Below are 26,216 nucleotides of genomic sequence, written 5' to 3'. Positions count from 1 at the left end.
TTGATGTTATCCCACAAATTGGGCGCCTTATTATTTTATTTCTATTTCAAATGGCAATTTAGAGTTGATTTTAATGGGAAGAAAATTTTTGACAGAAATTCACAGATACATATTTCATTGTCACTATAAGAAGTAACATTTAGTTAGACTGAACTTTTTTCAATGCGGACTGAAACCAGGGTATAGGCGGAATAGCGTATTAAGTCACGGCGCCCGCATAGTAATTTTACACTGTGCAATGCAATGAAATGAGCGCACGCACATAATAAGTAAATAGAAAATGTTCATTATTGTTTAGTTTTCAAATGTAACAACAATATTACACAACCAACAATTGTGACGTAATTTATAAAACAAAAGGAAAAACGATACGTCTGCGAAAGTTTAGCAGATGCAATGAAAGTGTAAATAAAAACCAGGGGAAAAGCAGAGTAGTTTTAACGAAACCGTAGGCATACATTCAAATATCTAAATAGCTATGTATGCATACCTAGCCTAAAGTAAAACAACCCAGCTACTCAGCAAGTATTCTAGAAAATAAATTGGACATACTAGTTCTAAAGTGACTATAAGTGTACCAATTTCACAATTAGCAATTAGAAGTGCCTGAAAAACCAATAATCTTCGTTAAGGACATAAAACGATCAGTGTAGGCGTATATGAATGTTTATGGACTCAATCAACTACTTAGTTATCCATTGCGAGCTAATTAATTACTAGTACACAACTAGTCAATAACTAGTTCTTAAGTAGCCAATAACTGATTTATAACTAGTCAATAACTAGTTCTTAACTAGTCAATAACTTGTTTATAACTAGTCAATAACTAGTTCATAACTAGTCAATAGCAAGTTTATAATTAGACAAAAACTAATTTATAACTAGTTGATAACTAGTTTATAGGTAGTTGTTAACTAGTTCATAACTAGTCAATAATTAGTTAATAGATTGACAAAAACTAGTTCATAACTAGTCAATAACTAGGATATAACTACTTCGTAACTAGTCAATAACTGTTCCACAACTAGTTCATACCTATTTCGTTGCTAGTTTAATAACTAATATAATCCTTATGTAAGGCTGTATAGTTTGTTAAATGCTATAATGCTGATGCATAAGCTGGAAATTGACATTTCGTAGGACAAAGCGGTGTTCAAAATCCCTGCCAATACAATTCAAAAAAGATAGAAGACGAATTGTCGCTAAGGTAGTACAGAACAAGTAGGTTTGACTGCCAGGTAATTACTTCAATAAAGATATTTGTTAGTGATGCTGCAGGCGTTCATAGTTCCATATGGAGTTTTACTGGCTCTACGATTATCCTATGCATATGTACATATGTACATACGAGTATATATGTATATACTTACGTGTATAATATACATTAGTGTAAGCATGAACTGTGACAGTATGAAGAGTTTGTTTATTTTTATCGCAGACAAAAATATAAGTATTAATAAAAAATGTGCCCTATAAAAACGAAAAACTCTCGCTTTCAACACATTTCCAGCTTCTATTGTAATTGAGCACCCCCATTTGCATAGATGGTTGCTGTTATGGAGTAATTGAACATAAAATGCATACATGTATGTATGTTACGTACATGTGTATGTAGTAATATTGGGACTGTAATCGAATACCAACCATTTTCATAGCTATTAATATTATTTTGTTTTTGTTGATTTTTAGAGAACTTGAACACTTCGATCGTAAACAAACTTACGATGCGCTTTCTTTTTTAAGTAAACACCTTCATTTGCACCTGAATGGTTTTAGTATGCGTGCACATAGAAGCCTTTCATGACATATGTATATAAGTATAAATGTATTTTAATTGTTTATTGGTGTTCGAATAGGCATTGTACGCGTGTGCGTGCAATTAATCAAGTCAAGCGGAGAGGCAAAGTTCGCGCTCCACAACTGGAATGACATAGAAATGAATAGAGACAAAATGTATAGGCAGTATTCTCCTATGGTCAAGTATGTATGGTGTGAATGTGCATATGTATGCAGAGAAGTGTTGGCATTAAAAAAGTAGCGGTTGCTTTTGTTACTTTTGCAGACACATTGATTGGCATTCTTGAAATATGCTCTTATTTTTCCAGTTAATCGTCTTATGATTTTCGACAACTTCAGAAGATATACAGGGTGGCCCAATAGCGTTTGAAATTTGACGACTGATACGATAAGATAAATATTTATGGTGTGGTAAATATTTAAAATATATTTCTGAAGTTGAGTTGGTTAAAGGTCAAATTTTTAATCAAAAAATCATATTTTCAGATAAATTGGTTTTCACCTCACCGGTGGGAACTGAATTGCTGCTAAGTGTAAATATCAGGCCAGCCATCCAGAGACGATTCGAGAGTTGAAATATGAAATCGGAGTGGACAGTGGTGTGAAAAGCACTGAAACCTGCGAAAATGAACTGAAAAATTAGATCGAGAGAGTAGCTACTGCGAAGTCAGCCGTGTAGCGAATTCGAATGCAACTTTGTACTATGTTTAATTACAAGATTTACTCTTTGCGATAAAAAATTTTTAAGCGTATTCTATTTACAGCCGCACTAAATTTCAAATGGCGAGCCAAATGAACTGCCCTTTATTATATAATTATATAGGGAAGTAGCTTTCACCTGTACGCATTAGGTTTTCTATATTCTTTTCTATATTCCTCCCCTAAAAGTGTCACCATGACTTTAGCTTTCGGTAAGTGCGAATTGAGATCAATTAAAGAATAACTCAATTAAAGAATAACTCTCGCCAGCAGAATTTTGGAAAAAGAATGTTTTTTCGGATGAATTGCATTTTTATAATCAAAGGAGGAAAAAATGTGATTGAAAAATTTGATACAGTTTTGAAAAAAGAAAATTTATTACCAATACTCTTAGTAGCAGTGACCTGATAGTGTATGTGATTGGGGTGTATAGCAGCTGGTGTCTTAATAAAGTTGGAGTTTATGTTTATAGTGTATTCAACAAAGCAAAGAAAATAAGCAAACTAATTATATTTGGGTATTTTAAAACAAAATTTAAAGCAAGACGCTGTGAAGCTCTGGTTATCAAATGAATACTGCTTTCAAGGAAATGATGGCTCCAGACTCAATAAGTAAAGTAATGGCTTCTCTATATTGTTCCCAAGCTATCGCCAACACCTCCACAATCGGCGGATTTAAACACTATTGAACACCTAGGAAGAAATATAAGAAACTCCAAATTACAAGCACAGAGATTTTGAAAGATGTTATGTGACAGAAGTGGTAGAAAGATACTGTCGAAAAGACTTAGACTTAGAGGAGAGTATAATAGACTATGTCGAATGCACCTAAGAAAGTGTAGAAACGTCGTGGGTACCCAATAAACTTCTCAAAATGTGAGAGTTTTTCGAGTGTTTTTTTAATATTTTAAATTTTATATAAATAATCGTAAAGTTTTGAATTATGTTTTTTATTTATTAAGTTTAATGTCGCTATATGGTTAAAAATGAAATATAGTAATTTCAAGAACTTAACACATTTTCTTTGTGTTACTTTTTCAGCTATCCAAGAGGAGCTTAAGCTTATGACACTAAGTGTAAGCACTCACATTTGGGTATCATTATCGGCATCAATATCAATTGAAAAATTATCAAGGCTTAATCTGTGTTGTTAATCACGCAGGTTTGAATTGTGTGCTATACACGACCAAAAAAGATATTTAAAGTGGCCTTAAAAGCGGGTTGAATTCAAATTCGGAGGAGAGTCTGCGCCAGCGTTTGCGAGTGTTTTGACCTCTGAAATATGGCATACCCGTGTGACTGTTAGACCTATTATGTTTTTGTTATTGTTGTTGTTATAATTATAACAATAGCTTAAAACATATCTGCCATGCGAAATAATGTGGATGTCGTAAATTATTTTAATGCCCAAATGGATGTCGACATCTACTTTTTAACCTTTTGTTAAGGGGGGAAGCTGGTCTAGAGCGCAAAAAATGACCATATTTTATGAATTTATTTTGACTCAACAAAGGAATCAATCGAAAATCTGTGAAATAGGTTTAATAATATAGCTTTCATGGTACAAATATAAAATTTTTCGTCTGAATTTATTTCAAAATGGCCGCTGTCCAGCAGTTCTCCTAAGGCGCCTTTTTTTCTGTGGGTCCATTGCCGAAGACGTAAACTCCTTAATTTTTGTCCTGGATCAAAAAATAAAATTTTTTTAGTTTCTATATAACAACAGAAAGAGACGTACGTAGGATTTTTTCGATATTTTGTTTTTTCGCGAAATGGTGCACGTTTGAACAAAAAGTTACAATTTTCACTATAAAGAACGACATAAAATTGTTGATTAAAAAAAAAACTATGTAATATAAATAAAAAATCCTACGTACGTCTCCGGAGAAAGGTATTTCGAATGTATTGTCAAAATTTCGTAAGAATCGGTAAAGATTTGTTCGAGTTATGTCTTCGGCCAGTTTAAAAAAAGTGATTTCGAGAAAAACGCGTTTAAAGTTATAAGTAGCGTTCGGGGCATACCTGCGAGGCACTGCCGTCGAATGAAAAATTTGGGCATTTAGACATTTTTGCTGGCATCCCTCATTTGGTATATTATTTCTAAGACCCTAAAGCACCTTTTAAGACAAAAAAAAATTTTTCGATTTTTTCAAAATTCTAGACCAGCTTCCCCCCTTAAGTGCAGCTGATCTAGTTGATAGAAGCGACGTAGTTTTTTTTTTATATAATAATTATCAACCCTCAGACCTTCTTTGACATTTAAATAGTTTCTGGAGATATTTCCAGCAATGCTGCTATTTCATGTGATATTCGAGAATTTAATGTTCTAAATAATGCTGTCCCGCATGACTTTTCTCTTCAATGATAGTTTATCTTTCAATTTGAATTTTATTTTATTATTTTTTTAAATTTTATTCAATGAATTTTATAATTTATAGTATAATAGTATTCGACGTAGTCTTTAATGTTGTTAAACCATAATGATAAATTAATAAAATAATGGCGAAAAGTTAGAAATAACCAGCGGATTTTCCGACCCCCAACTCTGTTTATTGGCATAGCCAATGAGGTGTAATGAGCTTAATCGAAACAGATGATTTTTCAGTAAGAATGCTCTAAATAAAGCACTTTGAGCCACAGAACCCATATTTTACATAGTTTGCTTTTGCCAAAGACCTTTTTTTTGATATCTCGATGATATTTTACCTTCTGTTTTTGGTTTTTTGAAAAGAAAACTACATTACTTCGCCAAAATTGGAACTAATAACTTCTCGCAACATCAGCTACAGTAGCCAACTAGCACGGCTACTATGTATATATATACATATATGTATATATAATTCGCGCATACACCCATTTTGGGTGTTTGGCCGAGCTCCTTCTCCTATTTGTGGTGTGCGTCTTGATGTTGTTCCACAAATGGGGGGACCTACAGTTTCAAGCCGACTCCGAACGGCAGATATTTTTTAAGAGGAGCTTTTTTTTCATGGCAGAAATACACTCGGAGGTTTGCCATTGAATGCAGAGGGGCGACCGCTATTAGAAATTTTTTTTCTTAATTTTGATGTTTCACCGAGATTTGAACCTACGTTCTCTCTGCGAATTCCGAATGGTAGTCACGCACCAACCCCTTCGGCTACGGCGGCCGAAAACTATTTACTTACATATTATTACTTCGCCAAGATTGGAACTAATAACTTCTCTCATCATCAACTGCAGTAGACACCTAGTACGGCTACTACTCTCAGAATTAACGTAATGATCAATTTAATGACTACATTGTTTGCTTGCTTTGACGAGCTCTGCATTCGACCAATTGCTATTTGAAGATAGGAACAAAATATTTAATTATTAAAACTAGTCCATTTGGCATTATACAGCGTTCGAATATTTATTGCAGATCATGTTCTTATATACGTATAGATATGTGTGTGGACTAGAGTTGAGAATCTCTAAATCCCGGAGATTTTAAGGTACCTAAAATCCCGGGATGAATTTATATTATTACCAGGGTCCCGAAAATTCCGAAATTAAAACATCAAATTGAAAGAAATAAAAAATTATTTATTAAAAAATTTTTGTGAAAATAAAATTTCGAATAGACTTGTTTTAATTTACTTATATTTACATTATGGCGTAAACTGGTTTGAATTAAAAACTGCAGCTTTAAAAATGCAATGAGAGAGTTGCAGTCGAACTGAGTAAGCTTTTGTTGCTTACAAATTTTTAGAAATCAAGCCAAAGAAGGCATTTGCTAGTTGCTATATATGTATATACATACATATATTTTTTTTTGTTGTTTTTAACATGTTTATTTAAATACAATTTCAGAATATTTTTCTTTAAGAAATATGAGATTTTAAAAATCAGTTCACCCTAAATTGAAAATAGGTCTTACTGTCCCATAAGCAACAAAAGTTTACTCAGTTTCATGATATGCTTACTATTTCCAGCTATTGGATTTTATTTTTATGTTTCGAAGTGGATCCCGCAATGAGTCCCGAAATACCGGGGTTATTTTCAAAATATGCCGAAGTCCCAGAATCCAAATTTTCCACTAATATCCACATCCCTAATGCATACATATGTCTAAATTTTTCTTCGCACATCCGATCAGTTTTCTAATAAATTTGGTATTGTGTTGAAATATGTTTCCAATTTTCGTTTTTCTTTCTGCCAAATTCCAGCCATTTCTTGCGTAATATTCACTACTAGTACGCGTGAGTACTTGAAACAAATTTGGTTCTTACTCATCCACATATTTTTAGTTTTATTGCAAGCATATGGAGGAAAATAAATATTCGTATGTTGGGTAATTTTGTAATTTTTTCTGTTTCCTATGGCCAAAGAATACTACAAAGGCACATACATATATTTGCATGTGTACTTTTAAAAATTTTAATTCGTATGTAGGTTTGTAAATATAATATTTGAATATTTTTCTATGTGATGTAAGAAATTATTTAGAGTATGTTTGCCAGAATTCCAATTTTTCTGTACGAATTTATTTTAGACTTATTAACGCATGTAATTTAGTAATGTTTTAAATGGAATTCAAGTGATGTTAAAAGGTTCACTTTTATTTTCATTTTTGTAAGCAATGAAATACAGGCAGTGCCACTGGACTATGCATTTACAAGAATGAAACAATTTTTTCAGGATATTTCGATTGCGTGGTGCGTTCGGTGGTTTCCCTCCACAAAAGTTATACTAAAGTTTGCCAAATAAAAATGGCAAAACTTTGACAAAATTTTATATTATTAAAATAGCTTTAATATTTTTCAACGATTTCTTTTTTTGTAAAAAATACTACAAAACTAATAACACTGAATAACAACCCAAAAATATCTTGTTTGATGATTACATTTTCTAAAGCAGTTTTTCATGCTGATTACAAATCTGAAAACCGTTTTTCTCTATCACGTCAGGTTTTTAAGATATTAACATGTCCCTCAAGATTCATCTCCTCGACTCACATCTCGACTTCTTTCCAGAAAACCTAGGTTCTGTTAGTGATGAACATGGTGAACGTTTCCATCAGGACAACTCGGTGATGGAGTCACGCTATCAAAGTCGATGGAGTGCAGCAATGTTAGCCGACTATTGCTGGATGCTTCAGCGCAACATGCCAAATTGTCAGCACAAACGCAAGTCTACAGCCAAGAAATTCAAACCAAACTAACTTTCAATTTAAGGAACTTTACGTTATACCTATGTATTTTACAAGTGTATTATATCTTAAACTATGTGTATTTATGTTAAGTAGTACTCTATTCAGCGATATATGCTCTACTGTGACTTGCCTGCGAGTTGTTTGCTTTGATACAATATTAAACATATATAAATGGTCAATGCCAAATATCTCAACAACGGTGGGTGATAGAGACAAACGGTTTCTATATTTGTAATCAGCATGTCTTACTTGTCTTAAAACAAGTGTTGGTTTCCAAGATATTTTCCGAAAGTTTTTTTTTGTTGCTCAGTGTAATCTTTCGAATTACTATGGACTATAACTTCATTCAAATTATAGCATCTGCTGGCCTTGCCGAATGTCAAACTGCCAGCCCAATTTTGCAGCACATTTCCGATGACTTCCGCAACTATTTCAGCAATAAGAAAAGCAATCGTATCTTAAAAGAACTGAAAAATTTGTGCAATTTTCGACTTAGCATCAGTATTTTATATCAGTTTTCGGCTTCCCGACTACTGTAATGTCTTTCAGGCTAGACTGATGGCAATAATAAAAGTCGTGACACTGGTAGAGTCTCTTGCAATACCTGGAAATGATATATACATTTTCACTGGTAGCCTGGCGACGATAAAATCCCTCACAAAGTAGTCGACAGCTTCAAGGGAGCCGTGAAATGCCGCACATCTCTTAACGAGATGGCTGACTCATTTCACCTAATGGTAACATGGGTGCCTGACCATTGTGATATTGATGGTAACTGCGGAGTCGATGAACTAGCGAAGCTTGGCACCAAATTGAACCAAGAGTACATAGACAATCGCAGAGGCCTGCCATTGCAAACATGAAACTTGCACAATCTCCCGACAACTGTGACCGACTCTCAATGCTAAACGCACAGAACTTCTGCTACGACGAGACAAGCACAGTCTTAACATACTGATTTCAGTCATAACGGGGTCTTGCCTAATCCACAGACACGCCCAGAGGATGGAAGAGACGATCGCACACCTTTTGTGCTCCTGTCCTGCTCTATCCAGTCGTAGACTCACCATTTTGTCGATATCAAGGATCTTCCAAAAATTTTGAAAACTACTCTCTGTTTTTAGGAGACACAAGAACAAGTTCTCCATGCGGTATCACAATGGGCTATGAGCCTGAGTGTGTCCCCTAGTGGACAACCACTTCAACCTAACCTAACCTATCAGCATTTAAAGAAAGCAGTCTAGAAACGCCAATTTGCAGCTCCGCAGACTCCAACTATGGTGAATATTATCACTGACACGGCTGTTTACATGCTTGTCGAGCTTAGTGCGAAAAAACCGATTATTGAATGGCTTGATTGGCACTTAACGCCATGCTGCTGAAACACGAATTCGCCCACATCCATATTTTTAATAAAATGTCAAAACAAAATTAGACAGCATGCGACTGTAACTACGTTGATCGTAACATTATTGCTGTTTTCATTTTCAAAAAAAAAAAAAGGACAAGTAGCATTGCCGCTACAAAAACTCAGTAAAGAGTTATAGCTTCAGAAGCATTAACGCCTCTAGGCTTACGCGTGGGTTTTCTGAGTGCCAAATACTGGAATTTAAAAATGTGAAAGTATGACTTTTCATTCATTTACTCATTCGAAGGCATGACTTTTTAGCCAAAACCGTAGAGATTACAAGAAACCGAAGCTATATCGATACGAATGGTTATTTTGATTCAATATTTGTGTTAATTCAACCTTAGGTGAAGTTCAGAAAAGTGCAGAATTTTCCTCTAGATAATTCAAGCGTAAAAATATTCATTTCGCACCGTGGCTAAAGGATACTGAGTGGTCTATCACTTTTTTGGCCCGAATTAGTTGTAAGTGTCGATGTGACTTAAAAAGACCAATAGATCTACCAGTCTTTGCACAGAAAGTGCAATACTTCACAACTCCACTGCCTTCAAGTGGGTAGCTCTTGAAAGTTCATTTTTAAACATATTTGTGGTAATTAATGAATTAGAAAACAATGAAAATAAGGATAAATATAGTTCAAAATTTAAATTAAAAAAAATGTAAAAAAAAAGTCTATTACTTTTAAATTGTATAAACGCTTTCATTCGATTATGAATAGCAAATAAAGAAGAAGAAGAAATCCCGATCTGAGTTGAGGTAGAATCACCAGAGGTTCTGGGCCAACCAAATGTCCTGTTATTCCTCATAGAATGTAAAGAGTTTTCTAGCCATGTACAGCACTCCAGTGATCGGCCAATAGATGCCATGAATCCTGAAGACTAAATGGGTAATAGAAAAGAGATACGCCCACTTTATACCTAAAGTAATTTTTTGTGTGTCTCAATAATTATTTAAGCTATAGAAAAAATAGACTTAGAACCTTTATTTTTCAACTTTTGATCACCTTTTCCGATTTCAGAACCACTGTGCACCTGTTTAAAATCATACTAACTCATAACTGTAATTACTTGATCATGATATATGACGTGATCGCTCGCACAACAATACATTCATACTTAATCGTATACATAAAGTACGTCCAATTGGCATGAGAGATCTATATACAAATATTTTTTATTTCTAATATTTCGCTTTCTAAAGTATTTTACAATAATAAACATTAATTATAAAAAATATTTTTAGAGCTCATTCTCGCTTACGCTATTTATAAGTGCATACATAATTATCAACTAAAAACTCCTTCACTTTTTTCTTTAGTCTTACAAATACACCTTGGCACACAATCAATGAACCGTAAAAGATTAAACTCAGCATCACATTAGCATGCAGGCTCCCTGCTGCTTGACACCCATTTTCAGGTAGCAGCGCAAATAATCATATGAATTTCACTTAACTTAACGCTTAAATTTCAGATACACTTTCATTTGACCGTTTCTGCATATTCCCACTCAAAATTTTATGTATTTTTCATTTTTTTCGGCTTCACAAAAAACTTCAAGCAGCTTCTTAATTATTACTTTGATTCGTTACAGCTACGTTGTTGTTATTTCCTTCAAATGTTCTTCAAGGTTTCGCCCATTCCGCAGCAACTTAGCTTTGGAAGCATTTATTAGAATGGTAGCGAGAAAATTTTGGGTTCCATTTGATGTTTTTCATGCTCACATATTCATGCTAGAGATGGATGCGGGATAAAATATTCGAGCGTTTGAACATTTTTTTTTTTTTTAATTATTTCTTCCATAAAATATTACACCTGTCGTTAGACAATAAGTAATTTGAATTACCAAAAGATGGAATGATAGTGATATTGAAGGGCCAATGCCCCCAAGCTCATTTAGAAGAAATATATACATATTATTTAAAAACAAGTGGTTAACAATGACATATACGATTAGTTGACAATTGATTACATGGATTTTGCAAGATCTGTTGGTGTTTGACGGTTAAGCCGGCTTTGGGTGGATTTTTCTTTATTTGGTAGTCTTCTCATCATAGGATTTGTGTGCGTTAATAATCTATTTATGTGTCTTCTGCTAGCGCTTTGTATTGTTTCATCAATAGTATCGATGTCAAGGTCGCGATGAACATCTGCGTTAGGTATGTACCAAGGTGCATTAGTTAAGGTCCTAAGTATTTTAGACTGGACTCGTTGAAGTATACTTAGATTACTTTTTGCAGCAGTGCCCCAAATCTCAATTCCATATTTCCAGATTTGAGCAATTATCGTTCGATAAATAAGTACTTTATTTTGCAATGATAGATTGGACTGAGGTCCAAGTAGCCAGTACAATTTCTTAAAACGATTTTTAACTTCATTTCGCTTTTTCTTTATATGCTCCTGCCAGTTTAATTTCGAGTCGATCGTAATACCCAGGTATTTCGCTTTGGTGTCAATATTCACGTCAGAATTACCAACGCTAACTGGTTTAATGGTTGTCCTTCGGTTTGTGTAGTTTACTTGTATTGTTTTGTCAGCGTTAATTTCGATGTTCCATTTTTTTGAACCAGTTTAATGTCACATTTAATTCGTTTTGTAAATTTTGTTTTGCGACTTTTGTATCTTTATGAGATACCATGAGGACTGTGTCATATGCAAATGTTGCAATCATGCTGTTTTCTGACTTCGGTTCCGGTAGATCAGCCGTGTACAATAGATACAATGTTGGTCCTAAGACACTGCCTTGGGGAATGCCTGCGTTCATAGGTTGAATGTCTGAACATGCGTCGTTATATTTAACATAGAATTTCCTGCCTTGGATGTAACTCTTAAGCATAAGGTAAAAGTCATTAGGTAGTTGTGTTTTTAATTTATGGAGTAACCCAGGGTGCCACACTTTGTCAAAAGCTTTAGCTACGTCGAGGTATATGGACATGCACACTCTTTTTTTATTCAGGTCGTCATTAATTTTGTGAACTGAATCTGTTGGATTGTTGAATGGTTTTTCCTAAATCCAAATTGGTGTTGGGGTATCAGATTCATGCTTGTTGTAATAGGATTTATCTGATCAAATAATATTTTCTCGAAAATTTTTGATATTGTCGGTAGTAGGCTGATTGGTCGATATGATGTCGCTAGTGTAGCGTTTTTGTTAGGTTTCGGGATCGCTATAATTTCAGCTACTTTCCAGGTACTAGGGAAATATTTGAGACTTATAGCAGCGTTGAAAATATTTCTTAGATAAATTATTGCCTTGTCAGGCATATGCTTCATAATTGTTCCTGAAATTTGATCGTATCCAGGCGATTTATTGTTCTTTAGAGTTTTTATTAATTGTTTTATCTCCGTAAGTGTGATTTTTTTAATTTGCTGCTTATTCTCGTTTGCTGCATAAGTAAGATTTATGTCGTTATTATTATTTTCAAAAGTATCTTTAAAATGTTGAGCTAAGACCGTTGCTTTTCAATATTTTTGAGATAATTGCTAAGTTGTTTGTCTTTTTCCTTTTGAAGTAGGTCTCTTATATCTTTTCCCAATTTGTTTAGCTTTTTCTTGTCGTCTGGAAATATTGTTGTCTGCCATTGCTTCCTTAGCTTTCTCTTTTGTTTTAGTTTCTTTTTTATCGTATCAGGTATGTAGTCATTTTTTACTTTAGTTGGTGGAGAGGGTGTAGATTTACTAACTGCCTTAATAGTTTTGTCGTTAAAAAAAGCTATAGCTGTCTCAATTTGATCGCCTGTTTTCAAAGATACTTTTGTGTCTAAATATGATTCCAAAAGCTCAGTGAACGCATTCCAGTCTGTACGATGATTGTAAAGTGGTGGATTTAAGTTTTGTTGCGGTGGTTGTTGGGTTCTTAGTATAATTGGTGAGTGATCAGAAGAGAGCTCAAGACAAGATTCAATTGTCAGTACGTTCGGATTAATTGATTTCATGATAAAAAAGTCAAGTAAGTCAGGTACTTTCTTAATGTCAGAGGGCCAATAGGTGGGTTCTCCGGTACTTATATAATTACAATTACGCGCTCTGATGGCGTCAAGTAATGCTTTTCCTTTCGTGTTTGTTAATCTTGAACCCCACATCATATTTTTTGCGTTATAGTCTCCTCCGGCAATAAATCTACTTCCAAGTGTTTCAAGGTAGTTAGCGTATTGTGTTGTTTTGTTGTTGTGTTTCGGAGGGCAGTAAGCAACTGATATGGTAAGCTGGCCTAGAGTGTCATTTATTTGTATCGTCGTTGCTTGCAGATGGCCCATTTGATATTCTTCCATTTCGTTAAATATAATATTTTGTCTCAGTATAATAGCTGTTCCGCCGTGTGCTCTGTTGTCAGGGTGGTTGGTGCATATTATATTGTAGCCGGGAATACTAACGTAGCTTTTGTCATTAAAATGAGTTTCTGACACCAATAGTATGTCAATGTTGTATTGGTCTATAAAAGTTTTAGTTTCAAGTTTGAACATAGAATACTTATTTTGGCTCAGTTCCGAGTTGCGAGCTGGACGAACCTACCTATTGTTTCCTCATTGGCCCTGCAAAGTCCACTCTTCAACATTTAGTGGGCGGGCAAATTGGAGAAGACCAGTTTGGTAAACAACCAGTCAATACTTGTACCTCAAACGAACGATAGATAGGCTGGCAACATCGCTGCTCTATGTGAAAGTCTGCAGGAGAGACCGAGATAGTCAATTTCTTGCCGTGCACAGAACCACAAGGCCTTTTGCAGGGTTCAACTTGGCGAATGTTGCAGCGCGTCTTGGGCCTACAACGTGGAAAGATCCAGCCGACCCAAGCTCAAAGTTGATAGCCGTAGATAACATTGTTTGTTCGCTGACTGGGCTTTCGAACGTTTGGAAGAGGCCAACAATTTACCACGAAAATTTGTAGCGACGGGGATTTTTGTATGAATTACATTGTTAATAAGCAAAATTATTATGTATGAGACGGCTTCAAGCCACACGAGCTTCACCAGGTGGCAATGCATTCCCTACAAATTACCACCCATATTTCATCAAGGGAGGAGTTGTCTGGATGCAACACTTAGGCTACGTAAGACTACGCATGGATCGGAGGCTTTGGAGGGATATTCTGAGGATGACAAAATCTCAGCTCTCAAATTTCATGGGTGTCTTCACGGGCACTATCCACGAGATATACACGCCGTGAGACTTGGAATTATTTCGAATCCTTTGCGAGACTAAGATTTAAGCATCTTAGTTCTCACTTCTTTCCTACGCCTGCTGATAAAGCAGGCTTTGATAAAAATTCTGATAAACTTCATCAGTAGCATAAAGCATCTAACGTTACCGCAAGTTAGTTATCGTTCATAATCCACAAATACTCAACCCTCTCCGCTTTCCCAACCCATCTCCTCCTCTGTCTCTTTTCGCCCTATCGGTTTCCTTCACCTCTTTTCCCTTGCAAAGGTATGAACTAAAATTCTTCGTTCAAGTGGGCCCACTTTCTGGGCAAGCATTATAACCTAACCTAACGTAGGCTGATTGTATCATTCGTCCTTACTTCTTTAAAAACACCTTTGCTGGGGCATACGAGTGCTACTGATTTGTGGTAACCAATCTGAAAGGTGCTGGTTTTGCTTTTTAATTCAATAATCCAAAAATCAATAGTCCCAACACACGAGCCTAGACCGTTACGCCAATATTTCAGCCTATCGACTATGACAACAACAGCAGCGGATCTAATTAGTTTGCAGTTTTGTTTAAGGTACTTGACCACCTTGGAAAGCTAAAAAGTACAACATATTCAATAATTTTTTTTCATGTTCTGTATAATATATTAAAATAAATTTTTTTTTAAATTTTTATTTAGAGCTTATATAATACAAAAAAAAATTGATTTATTAAAATTTCTTTTTTTAACATATATCCAGGAGGCGCCAAAGTCGAGGCCTGAAGAAAATCATGTCTTGCGGCGGACAGTTAATCTTAGAAATGGTAATTCTAAAACAAAAGAGAGAAACAAAATTTTCAAAAGGAAGGTTCCTTGCGTGAGAATTTACCACAAACTGACAAAAAAAAATAATAATAAAAAAATGGCGGATGTTTGAAAAAAAGTTAAGAAAACACCCCTGTTTTTCACAATGTTATGCTTAAAAAGCAATACTTTATTAACTTTTTTTTTGCAAAATGTGGTAAATTGGCATACAAAACATCTTAACAAATAAAACAAGACCAAAATCATTAAAATCGGCTAAGCAATTTCGGAGATAAAGTGTCCGCCATTCGAAAAAAAGTAATTTCTGGAAAAACGCGTTTAAAGTTAAAACTTGCTATTTTCTTTCCGCTGAGTCAGCAAGTAATGAGTGCAGGATGCGCCTGCACATTTTCACTGATTTCACTTTGTTAGAATTCGAATTTAAAAAAACAGTTTCAGGTGATGATTTTTAAAAGTATAAGGATTGAAAAAATGTAAAAAAAAAAAAATTTATTTTTTGAAACTTATAAGGTGGTCAAGTACCTTAATTAAATTCATCAAGTCTAACAGTGGGTCGAAAAAGAGTGCGTCAGATACTTATTTATTCACATTCGTCGAATTTTGTGGTAGCTCCCAACTAATATGGACGGCAATTGCCACTTTCTACGACATGGTTTTGGAAATCTCACCAGCTCTTTTATGGAGTAGAGAAGTCAAGCGAACTAGTCATAGTACAAAAAATCCCCTAGAAATGCACCAGTTGTGTAACAAAGCATTCACTTGAAGGATTATATGTTTATGTACAGTACCTGCAAGTAATATATGTCTATCTGTTATTCACACAAATGTTATAAATTGCACACCTTTTACCATGCTCTAGTTATTTCAATAGCCCTTTATACCTATATTTGGTATATCCTATTTAGCTGTGTCTATCCCCTACCGCATAATCACGTCACATCAATGACCTTGAACCATCCTGTTACTACCTTTCAATGAATTCGCTGGCATATAACTTTTGCTTTTCATATCTTCTCTCAATTTTTTAGCAGCGCGCCTTAATTATTATGTGCCAATATACGAGGATGTGGGTATGTACATACGTATATTTGTGGTAAATAAATACTTGCATAGAACACACAGTGACGCTTCAGTATTATCTATGTATTTAAGCGTATATATGTACATGCTTAGTATTACAAATATACACTCCATACTAAGTCAGCATTGTTTTGGCTTACCATGCCGCCAGAGAAGTTTGCTTATTTACCGCAACTCGCCCGCAATCGCCATTTGACTTGGCTCACTTTGCGGTCTTAAACGTTTTGTGTGGAAGTGTGGAAGTCAATCCACATATTTGATTTTTACGCTTTGTTCTAAAACAAGTTTGTGGTTGGTTCTTCAAAGTATTCTGCGCTTGACTTATGTGCCTATGCACAGATGTATGTGTGTATGCGTATAAGTACATCAAATACTTTACATAGCTTCCTTGTTTCGAGATTTGGAAACTGGTTTAAATGAGTTAGTTGCTATTTGTTGCGTTATTTGATTACTTTTATTCTTCTGTTTACTCAATATCGTTCGATTTTGAATACACTGGTTTACAAATAACACACAACATTGTAATTTGAGGGCCATTGTCTGGGGGCAGAATGATTTCTCTTGATCAAAGACCTTGATCCATAGTAAAACCTCAAATTTCTTTGATTGGCCTTTTCAGTTTTGCAATATTTTACCTAAATGTTTTCAGAATAAATGAAAAAAGGAGTCAAAATATGTAGTACAATTTCACGAGGAATAATTTTGTAGAACATTTTAACCCATTAGCTCTCTCACAAAAAGGGTGTTTTGACAGATTCTGCGCAAGATTTTTGGACCATTGCACGTTGGCAACGGCGAATATCGCAGGCGATGCAACGATGAGCTGTATGAGCTTTACGATGATATAGACATAGCGCAGCGAATAAAGATCCAGCGGCTACGTTGGCTGGGTCATGTCGTCCGAATGGATACAAACGCTCAGGCTCTGAAAGTATTCGATGCGGTACCAGCTGGTGGTAGCAGAGGAAGAGGAAGGCCTCCTTTGCGGTGGAAACATCAGCTGGAGAAGGACTTGACTTCACGTGGTGTGTCCAACTGGCGCCGGTGAGCACGAGAAAGAAACGACTGGCGCGCTTTGTTAAACTCGGCCAAAATCGCGTAAGCGGTTATAGCGCCAATTAAGAAGAAGAGAAGAACTGGCAAGAGATGTGGATGATTTCTCATTTCCTCTATTCAGAAAAAAAAAAAATAAATGGACACGCATTTGGTTTAGAATTCTCAAGGGACATTATTATTTCGTCTTTCAAGTTTAATACCTGCATTCAAAACTTTAATAACAGTAGAAAACCCAGCTAATAATATCACAAGCGTTGGCCACTTGTTAAATTTTGCTTAAGTGGGGTCACCACAGAAATGATTTTTTTATTATCATGCGAATTACTTTTATATCTATTTGAGGATATTTTTCATTTAAATCTTAAAAATATTTTTTTCTTTCATACAACTTTTGCAACATAAATCGAAAATTTTCATATTTTTGAATTAATTTATTTTTATTTTTAAATTAATTTTCAATTTCATTTTTAATTTGTAAATATCTTGAAAATGTTTAATTTTAATGAAAAGTAAGCAGAAAACCATCATCCTCATCATAAATTCCTAGAGTTTCAGTGTGAACATAGGGCCAAAAATACTTAATTAAATATTTTATAAAAAGCTTAATTAATTTAAATTTTTTATTTCACTTGTTTCGATCGGTTAACGTATTCTCTGGTTAACGAATAATGTGAATTATTACGATCTATCTTTTTTTCTTAACCCAAAATCGTTATTTGGAGATTTCTCGAAAACTTCATAACAGAGAAAAACGTATGCATGTTATTGTACTCAGCAACTGATTTGACATAAGAATTGCATAGACTGGTTTGGGGCTTAATTGGCTGTAGACTTGTGCTATTTCCAGTCGCCTTGAATAACTTCGTTGAAAGTTTCTTCCCTTCTAGTTTGATATTTTTTACGCAGTGCATTAATTACATTCGAATATAGGCAGACATGTAGCCAAATTTCAGAGGAATTATTAGGACGTGAAAAAGAATCTGTGAGATCTGTTGAATCTTAGTATTTAGTACTTAAGATAAGCCCCCGTAATAAAGCTCTAGAAATAGAAAACAAAACAACAATTTAAAAAGGAAGGAAAAAGTTTAGTATTACTTGGGCCGTTTCACAAAGGCTTCAAAAAGGCATAAGAATATAGTTTTCAACAACAAAGTGGACTTGAGAAAGTCTCTAAAGGTATTTAAAATTAGTGAACGTGTATTTCACAAAACGTCAAATATATTTCAGAATAGTCAATTGTATTTCAGAATATGTTACATTTACTTCGGAACGTAGTTACTTTATAGGCATACTTGAAATTTATACGTCAAATAGCGTCATCTTGTTAAAGTACAGTCCTCAAATTCAGTGGAACATTTATTTTGTCTTTGCTTTTATCAATGGAATACTACACGAATCCACAATGTGTTAAAATTGTTAAAATTGATTATCAAATAACTATTATAAAATTTCATCATAAAGACAATACCCAAAGCAGTACCTGTTCTACTAACATCGATACAATCCAAGATACGTATTTCGAACAACATCAGCCCCACCAAGCAACTTCAAATAGCAATAGTCGAAAGTGAAATCAATAATATATCGAATAATTGCAAATTCATCCGAACCCTCTTATCGCTCACACAATCGGCATGTCACGTCTACAACGAAATGATCATCTCACGTTAGATGGGAATACACCGATCAAAAAAAGCCCACTCAACGGGCCGACGAGTTAATTTATGCTAGCATTAAATTTTGAAGAACTCGCTGTTAGGCTTATTTATACTTATGCAATTCTTGGCGATCGATCTAGTAAATTCAACCAAGTTACAAAAAAATTGTCAAAATCATTGCTCTGTTCAGCATACACTCTCAATATGTAGTAGGGATCTCACAAACCCGCTCGACTATTTTCTTTACAGCTACGCGACCTATACATAGACGATTGTCTCTTTGCAGGTCAACATAATTCGCGTTCTGGTGGAACTGTGCACAGAAAAGTTTGCCCGGAGAACGGGACTTTGGCCGAAAATAATCTTCTCGGACGACCATCATTTTTGGCTGAGCTGCCATGTCAAGAAGCGAAATTTGAGTCTGGAGTAAATACAATTCACAAGTGCTCGGTCAAGCATCAATGCATTTACAAATATTAACTGTGTAGTAAGGTTTATAGCATGAGAGCTGCCTTTATGAGATCTTCGAAATGGCAGCGCTTCTCAACGGCAGCGTCAGCAACCCATTCACCACCAACGCAGGTGCAAGGCAAGATCGTCCCTTCTCTTTGCCCATCGTCCTAGATGACGTTATGAACCACTTGATGCTGCACAAAAAAATCATCTGGAGTTTCACTAGACATCTTGAGGACCTAAACTTCACCGAAGATACTGCCTCCTCTCTCACAATCTCACTGGCGTACAAGCGAAGGCGGACAGACTGGTCACGCTGGCACGCACTTTTGCACTGGAGGTCAACATCGCCAAGATGAAGGCTATGAGAGTCAATCGTAATAAAGCAAGACATATAATGGTTAAGAGATGCCCGGAAGAGTTTGTCGAAAGCTTCTGCTACCACAGCTGCACTATTACGACAGACGGCCGGAGCATATGAAGATGTCAACTGCAGCCTAAACAAAGCAAGGGCGGGGTTCGGGCGAATGCATGCAGATGGGCGAGTTCGCAAATGTCCAGGCGCTCTAAACTGCGAATAATCAGCTAACGTGTGAAGTCAGTATTGTTGTACGGAAGTGAAATATGGCTGGTGATCACACAGAGTCTACAAACTTTCGTCAGCAACAACGCGTTGTGGATATCAACGAATGAGGAATCAATCCTAAGGCAAATCAAACGCAGAAAGTGACGATGGATGGGGCACACGCTTAAAAAACCACCAGATAGCAACACAAGAATGGCACTGGACTGGATTCCACAAGCGAGCAGGGGTCGCGGGTGGCCAAAGAATACTTGCAGAAGGTCGATATTGTGTGAGCACATGCCGACATCACATGTGACAGCGCATAAATAACAGCCCAGAACCTTATACGATCGAAGAATATTGGCGAGGCCCTATGCTCCTAAGCGGAAAAAAATAGCATGACAGATAATGGTACTTTATTTCTTGCGAAATGAGGAAGGAGAGACTGTTACCGTGAATGGTTCTCAGTATAGAGCGAAGTTAACCGACCTTCTGTGGCCAAAGCTCAACAATATCGGTATTTGTGAGCTGCCATACGTTATATGCCATACACGCAGGATAACACTCGGATTTGGGAAAGAGAAATTTGACGAACGTTCATCAATTGGCCGCCGCGATCATGCGACTTAACATCTCTCCATTAGCTACGTCAAGTCTTTAGTCCACGCTAACAAGTGAACCACCTTGGAAGAGTTCGAGACGCTATTGCCGTAATAATGCCGCAAATATTGCGTCGAGTTATCGAAAATTTGAAGCACCACCAGCGAAGCCGAGCGGCTGTTTGAATTGTATGAAATTAGCGGCAAAATAAAATCAGCATCAATTTTATATCTTATATCGTTGCAGCTTCATTTATTTATATTTATATCATATTTATTCTTATGCTTAAAAAGTCGTGCGAAAAGGCTTCATATTTAAACTCTTTTCATGCATAATAAGTAATAAAACCTGCCAAAAAAGTGAAGTTAAGTTACTTACATCACCTTATTACTCGTATCATTATGTCATTATACACTCGTACAAGTACGCACACACATTTATTATTATTCAGTACCGGAAAATGACCAAATACTTACATCTACGGATATGAAGTTTCCTCTTTTATGTACGCCTTCTCCACCCCTTCTCATTTCTGGATTTCTGGCAGTAACTTGTTACTTTTACAAGTTAATTTCACTTGACACATTTGCTTTAAAATGTCGAAACAGTGAAAATTTACACAAAACAAACAAACGAAAAAAAATTGTTGAGCTTACAATGTTTTGGTGGGTGAACAACGTGAAGAAGATAAAGAAACAAAATAATGTGACCGTGTTCAGTGGAGATGTAGAAATAGTTCTGCAAGGCACTGCTACAGTGAGTAATGGTTTAAATCTGCGCCAATGAAAGCTTACACATGTATGTATGTATGTATGTAAGTGCGGAGTTGAGACGCTTGAAGGCATTGCGTGGGCAAACAACGAAAGGCACTTGAGTGACAGTTAAGCGGATACACAGAACAGTTGATTTTTTGGTTGGCTTTACAGTTGGGTACTCATTTCACTTTACTGAAATAAAGCACAAAACGATGCACTTAAAAACCCATTGACATTTTGTTACTTCCTGAATACTTCACTAATAAACTATGCAGATACTCGTACTAAGAGAATACAGAAACCGCATACAAATTTTAAAAAGAGTTGATTTCTGGCCATAATTCGGGCAGAGGCTGCACTAACCAGAGTTAAATCCGAAAACAACATCGGCACTGATGTGGTAATAGTGAACAATTTTAAAATCATGTGGCTTATATCTATAAGCTATAAAATGGCTAGTATTATTTGTGTTTTGTTGCTTACTGTTATAAAAAAAATAATTTTCAAATGTAGATATGCACAAATACAAAAATTAGTACAATTTTATTACAAAAACTACGAATCTTAAGTGGATCTGATGCAATTTTAAACACTTCATTCCTCAATACTAATTCAGCCCCTCCATTGGCCAGGTAATGCCATGTCGTGGATACCGTAAAAATATTCAATGCAGTAGCTGCCGATGTTGAAAAGCAGGAAATACCTCTCTTTCACTTAGCGTTTCTCATTGTACCTGATGCTGCCGTCAACTAACACCAGAGGAAGAAAAGGACTTACGCACTTTGCCGGGTTCGATCAAATGGGCTTAGGTAGACAATAAGCGAATTGACGTAAAATGAGCTTTTGTGAAACGTAACAAGATTTACCTATTTTTACAGCTGATGGTAGCTGGCAATGGAAAATAGGTGAGCAGCTAAAACAACAGCTGAAAAAGGTCGCGCTAAAAATATATTATATATTATTAAGATCACATATATTTCTCGGTAAAACAATTAGCAAAGAGTAAATCTTGAAAAATACATTCGATGTATTTTTTAATAAAAGTCGTGAAGGCAAACGACGATTTAATAAAGTTATTTCTAAGAACTTCTGACAAGAAGTTTAAAATGGGTCATTTGACTCGTCCATGGTAGGTTTAGTGTTAATATACATAGATCGATGGGGATAATAAGAACAGCAACCCAAAAACTAATGTTCTTCTATTTCTCAAAACTCTCATTTAGTTTAATTTTAAGGCCATCTATCTAAACGCTAAATACTACTTGCAGAAAACGTAGTATTTGATTTCGTGAACTTGTTAAAATAGACCCAGACATGCAGTTGAGACTTGTGAAAATATTTCTTAAAGGTATATAGAATTTCAATGAAAAAACTGCATTATTTATTTCGAATAAATAAAAATCATAGTACAAAATTGTTGGCCCCAGAATAAACACAATGAATTACAGGGGTGTGCTTCGATGTAGGAAGGGGCTAGTGCAAAAATGGTATAATTGTGGAAAAAGATTTGATAGAATTTTTAAAAAATGTAGCATTTTCGTAATTTTCAATTTTAATTTTATTTCACGTTATGGGAGGTGCAAAAATTATAACCTTCTTGCACTAGAGCCTATGAAAAAATAAACATTTCTCAAATTATCTTACTTGCAGTAACGCGATCACCAACTGTATGGGTCCACAACGCACCACCACTGAACCGATTGTGGTGGCACGCAATCCAACGCCGGCACCCTCGTCGCCACTGCACAAGCTCATGTCCGATGCATGGCCTGTTGTTGCATTTGTTGTGTTACTGCCACCAGTAGTCGCAATGGCATTGGTGCTAGAAGCGCCGGTCAGTAAGCCAAGACTAGCGCCACCACCACCACCGCCACCACCACTGAAGCTGGGCGTCGGTGAAGCGGACGAGGATAGGGCGGGGTAATTATAATTGTCATGCTGCTGCCGATGTGCGGATGGTGTATTCGAGATATTCGAGCCGGAGTACAATGACGACATCGATGAGTCCAATGTGCGATGGCGTTCCATGATTTCTTTGATTTTTAATTTAGTTTTATGGTAGCACTGATGACAGCTGTTGCCCCGTTTTTGTTACTGGGGTGCTTTAGAAACCGCAATTGTGTGTGTGCTTTCTTTTTTGTTGTTGTCGTTTTCTTTCTTTTGCTAGTGGGAGCGATTTCCTTTGCTATGTGCTGCGACTTTGCTTTTTTCTTGCTATTATTGTTGTTTTCTTTAATTTAATATGCTTTTCTATTATCGATTTGCTTTTTTTATTATGTTGGTCTACGTTTTTCTAAAAAATTTCTACGTATTTGAGCGAAAAAAATGTAGTTCTGTTACTGTAGTCCTCATTAAATTGCTCGGAAGTGCGCCTTTTATTCGATTTTAATTATGCTTTATTTTGAAAAATAAAAGTTAGCAAGTATTTTTTTAATTTCAATTCGCGTAAATTATTCGTTGAGTTATTTTTATCTACAATATATTCACTTTTATTTTAATATTTAGTTTCATATGACGTATATTTTTCCTTACTAATTAAACACTTCGTTCGCGTATTGTTGTCTATTTTTTAAGACAAAAACAGATATCGTTTAAAGTTCGTAAAAATGTGTATTAACTAAATTAGTCGTTGGCTCTTCTTCTTCCTTTTATTTTCGAAATTTTGCACTACATTTCTAATGTTCGCGCTTTCGCCGCTCTCGCACGTCTGCCTGCTGTTCAGCAGCAATGCTGAGCTGCCGGTGCCACCGCCACTAGCCAGCCACAGTGCTCATTCACCATAACACACAAAAACAAAAAACAAAAATAAACAAAAAAATTAACTTAAAATCAAATGCTATTGAAACAAAAACGTTCGCATGACTTCATGCTTCTGAAGAAATAACAAATTATTGAAATATGTAAAATACACTCACTTTTTCGCGCACGCTCAAATTCTCTGTACACAGGTTTGTACTGAAAAAATATTTTTGCACGCTCAACGTTAGCTATAGTATAATATATTGCCATTATACAAGAACATATAAACAAACGAATGTCTACATACATGCTTATACTTATATATGTAGATGAAAAACATACATATCTACGTGTCATATAGCAGAGCGATCTCATCAGCACATCTGGCCATTGTACTCATCGCAACACATACATATGGCATCCCCACATCACACACATTCGTATACGAGTGCACGAATATTGTTAAATTCGTACAGCTACGCTCTAATATGAAGTTCGCCAGTGTGAGATTCTCACTGAAGCTCCTTTCACAAACAGCTCTTCAAGAGCAGCTACTGTTGCTGATCTTTCAGCGCTTTACTCTTGCCTCATCGGGTGGTTTGTTATAGTCAATGTTATTGCTTTACACGATGCGTTATTTGTTGATTTTGTTATTGTTGTTCTTTTCACTCGCAACAATTATTCTATTTTTATTCCCCAACAACAATCGGTACACAAACTAACGCAATTATACTTCTGTACTCTAGTTGCCCAAATTCAAGTGGTACGAAACTGTAATTGTTTAAAATTCTCGATTTTGCAATCTACATACATACGTACATATGCACCTATTCGAGTACAACAGGTAGTAACACCCATATCGCAGGATAAAATAAACCTATATTTGGCAATTACGGTCATAAAGCTAGCAAGTCGCCTCTGGAATTTCGATTATATTCTTTTTTTGTTGCTTCCATTTCATAAAACCCGTCACATAAGACCGCATTCACGCAGAGCAACTTTTGCTGAAGCAACTCGTAACTTATGCAAGCAAAGAAGTTGCCCTCTGTGAATGATACGCACAATACCAAAATATAATTCGCAAATTTGAAGCAACAAAAACTTCCTTGTGTGAATACGGCCTAACTGTTTAGGGATGTTGCGTAAGTGGCAGTGCCTGTCTGGATTTAAATATTATATGTATGGGTTTGGTCACATGAAACCTACTATCGGGAAAACATCATCTTGCTTTGGTCGAGCTGTTTGCCAATCACAGTATGAAACTATTACATGATAATGTGTTGTGCTCTTTAGATATCTTCCCAAAACTTAAGAAAGTTCAAGTGGCCTTTGCGCCGAAAGCTTCACTCAATTCCCGATCAACTTAGATCCACCTATTTATTATCTCTTGGACCTCAGTCTATTCTGAAAAATTTTGCTCTTTGGAGTGATTTTTTTTACCAGAGGCATAACCTAATCACACTTTTTTAAAAACGAATTAAATTAAAGTTTATTTTCCTTTTTCGCCAATGGCAAACTATCATCAATAAATTTTCGTTCCAAAAAGTGCGAGATAGGTTTTAATTACAGCAGAATGGTTTATCATTCTTTGTTGCCCGGAAGGAACCGTCATTATTATTATGCCGATTGTACCGATATACTTGAAGTTATTGGTTCCAAAGTCACATGATTTGACGTTTGCTTAATATTTTGCGAGACTGCTTAATATTTTGCGAGACTTATCGAGTATTACCGACTGGGAAACCAAACTCGGGCGGCCGCAAATACCATAAGAAATAATAAATCAGTCATTAATCTTATGAAAATGTGTCACGATTACCGAAAATATTTCCCAAGCACTGGATATTTTGGTTTAAGTTCATTTTTCCAACTTTCAAAGAGATCTCTTGGCAAAAAACCTTTACAAAATCAATATAAGCCGCCCCTCGGCAGGCAATGGCAAACCTCTGAGCGTATTTCGGCATTGTAAGAGCTCCTCCAAAAAACCATTTGCCGTTCGGAGTCAGTCTTAAAACTGTAGGTCCTTCCATTTGTGGAACAACAACAACATGCACACCCCAGAAACGTGTGCGCCAATTATTTAATAAATAGAATGATTTTAACAGGCTGACATATTAAGACGTGACAGGTATTTAAGCCGAGCACCTCAAATGAAATTTGTATACTATACTTAAATATTGATCGTTTACATCCATTACTTAGGAATCCACATTAATAGCATACTTTCTGAAGAGGAGTAGTTCCTGCTTCACCAGGTCTCATTTAAACTAGTTTAGATTTC

At 35.6% G+C, this 26,216-nt stretch overlaps 1 protein-coding gene across 13 annotated transcripts in view; it reads right to left on the bottom strand.

Moving 5' to 3' along the window:
* The window catches only part of LOC128859650 (muscle M-line assembly protein unc-89), a 237,055-nt gene that overhangs the window by 199,344 nt on the left and 11,495 nt on the right, over window positions 1-26,216 (bottom strand). For 2 of the 13 annotated variants that reach the window (XM_054096630.1, XM_054096633.1), the window contains exon 1: window positions 22,841-24,037. In XM_054096630.1, the coding sequence (XP_053952605.1) occupies window positions 22,841-23,224 (384 nt within the window). In that variant the 5' untranslated portion in view covers window positions 23,225-24,037. Of the gene's footprint in view, window positions 1-22,840; window positions 24,038-26,216 lie in introns of those variants that run through there. The other 11 variants (XM_054096628.1, XM_054096627.1, XM_054096626.1 and 8 more) reach the window with 10 other exon arrangements.

Source organism: Anastrepha ludens, chromosome 4 (assembly GCF_028408465.1).
Source record: "Anastrepha ludens isolate Willacy chromosome 4, idAnaLude1.1, whole genome shotgun sequence".
NCBI lineage: Eukaryota > Metazoa > Arthropoda > Insecta > Diptera > Tephritidae > Anastrepha > Anastrepha ludens.
The sequence above is the reverse complement of the archived record's forward strand: the minus strand, read 5'-3'. Positions and strand labels throughout refer to the sequence as shown.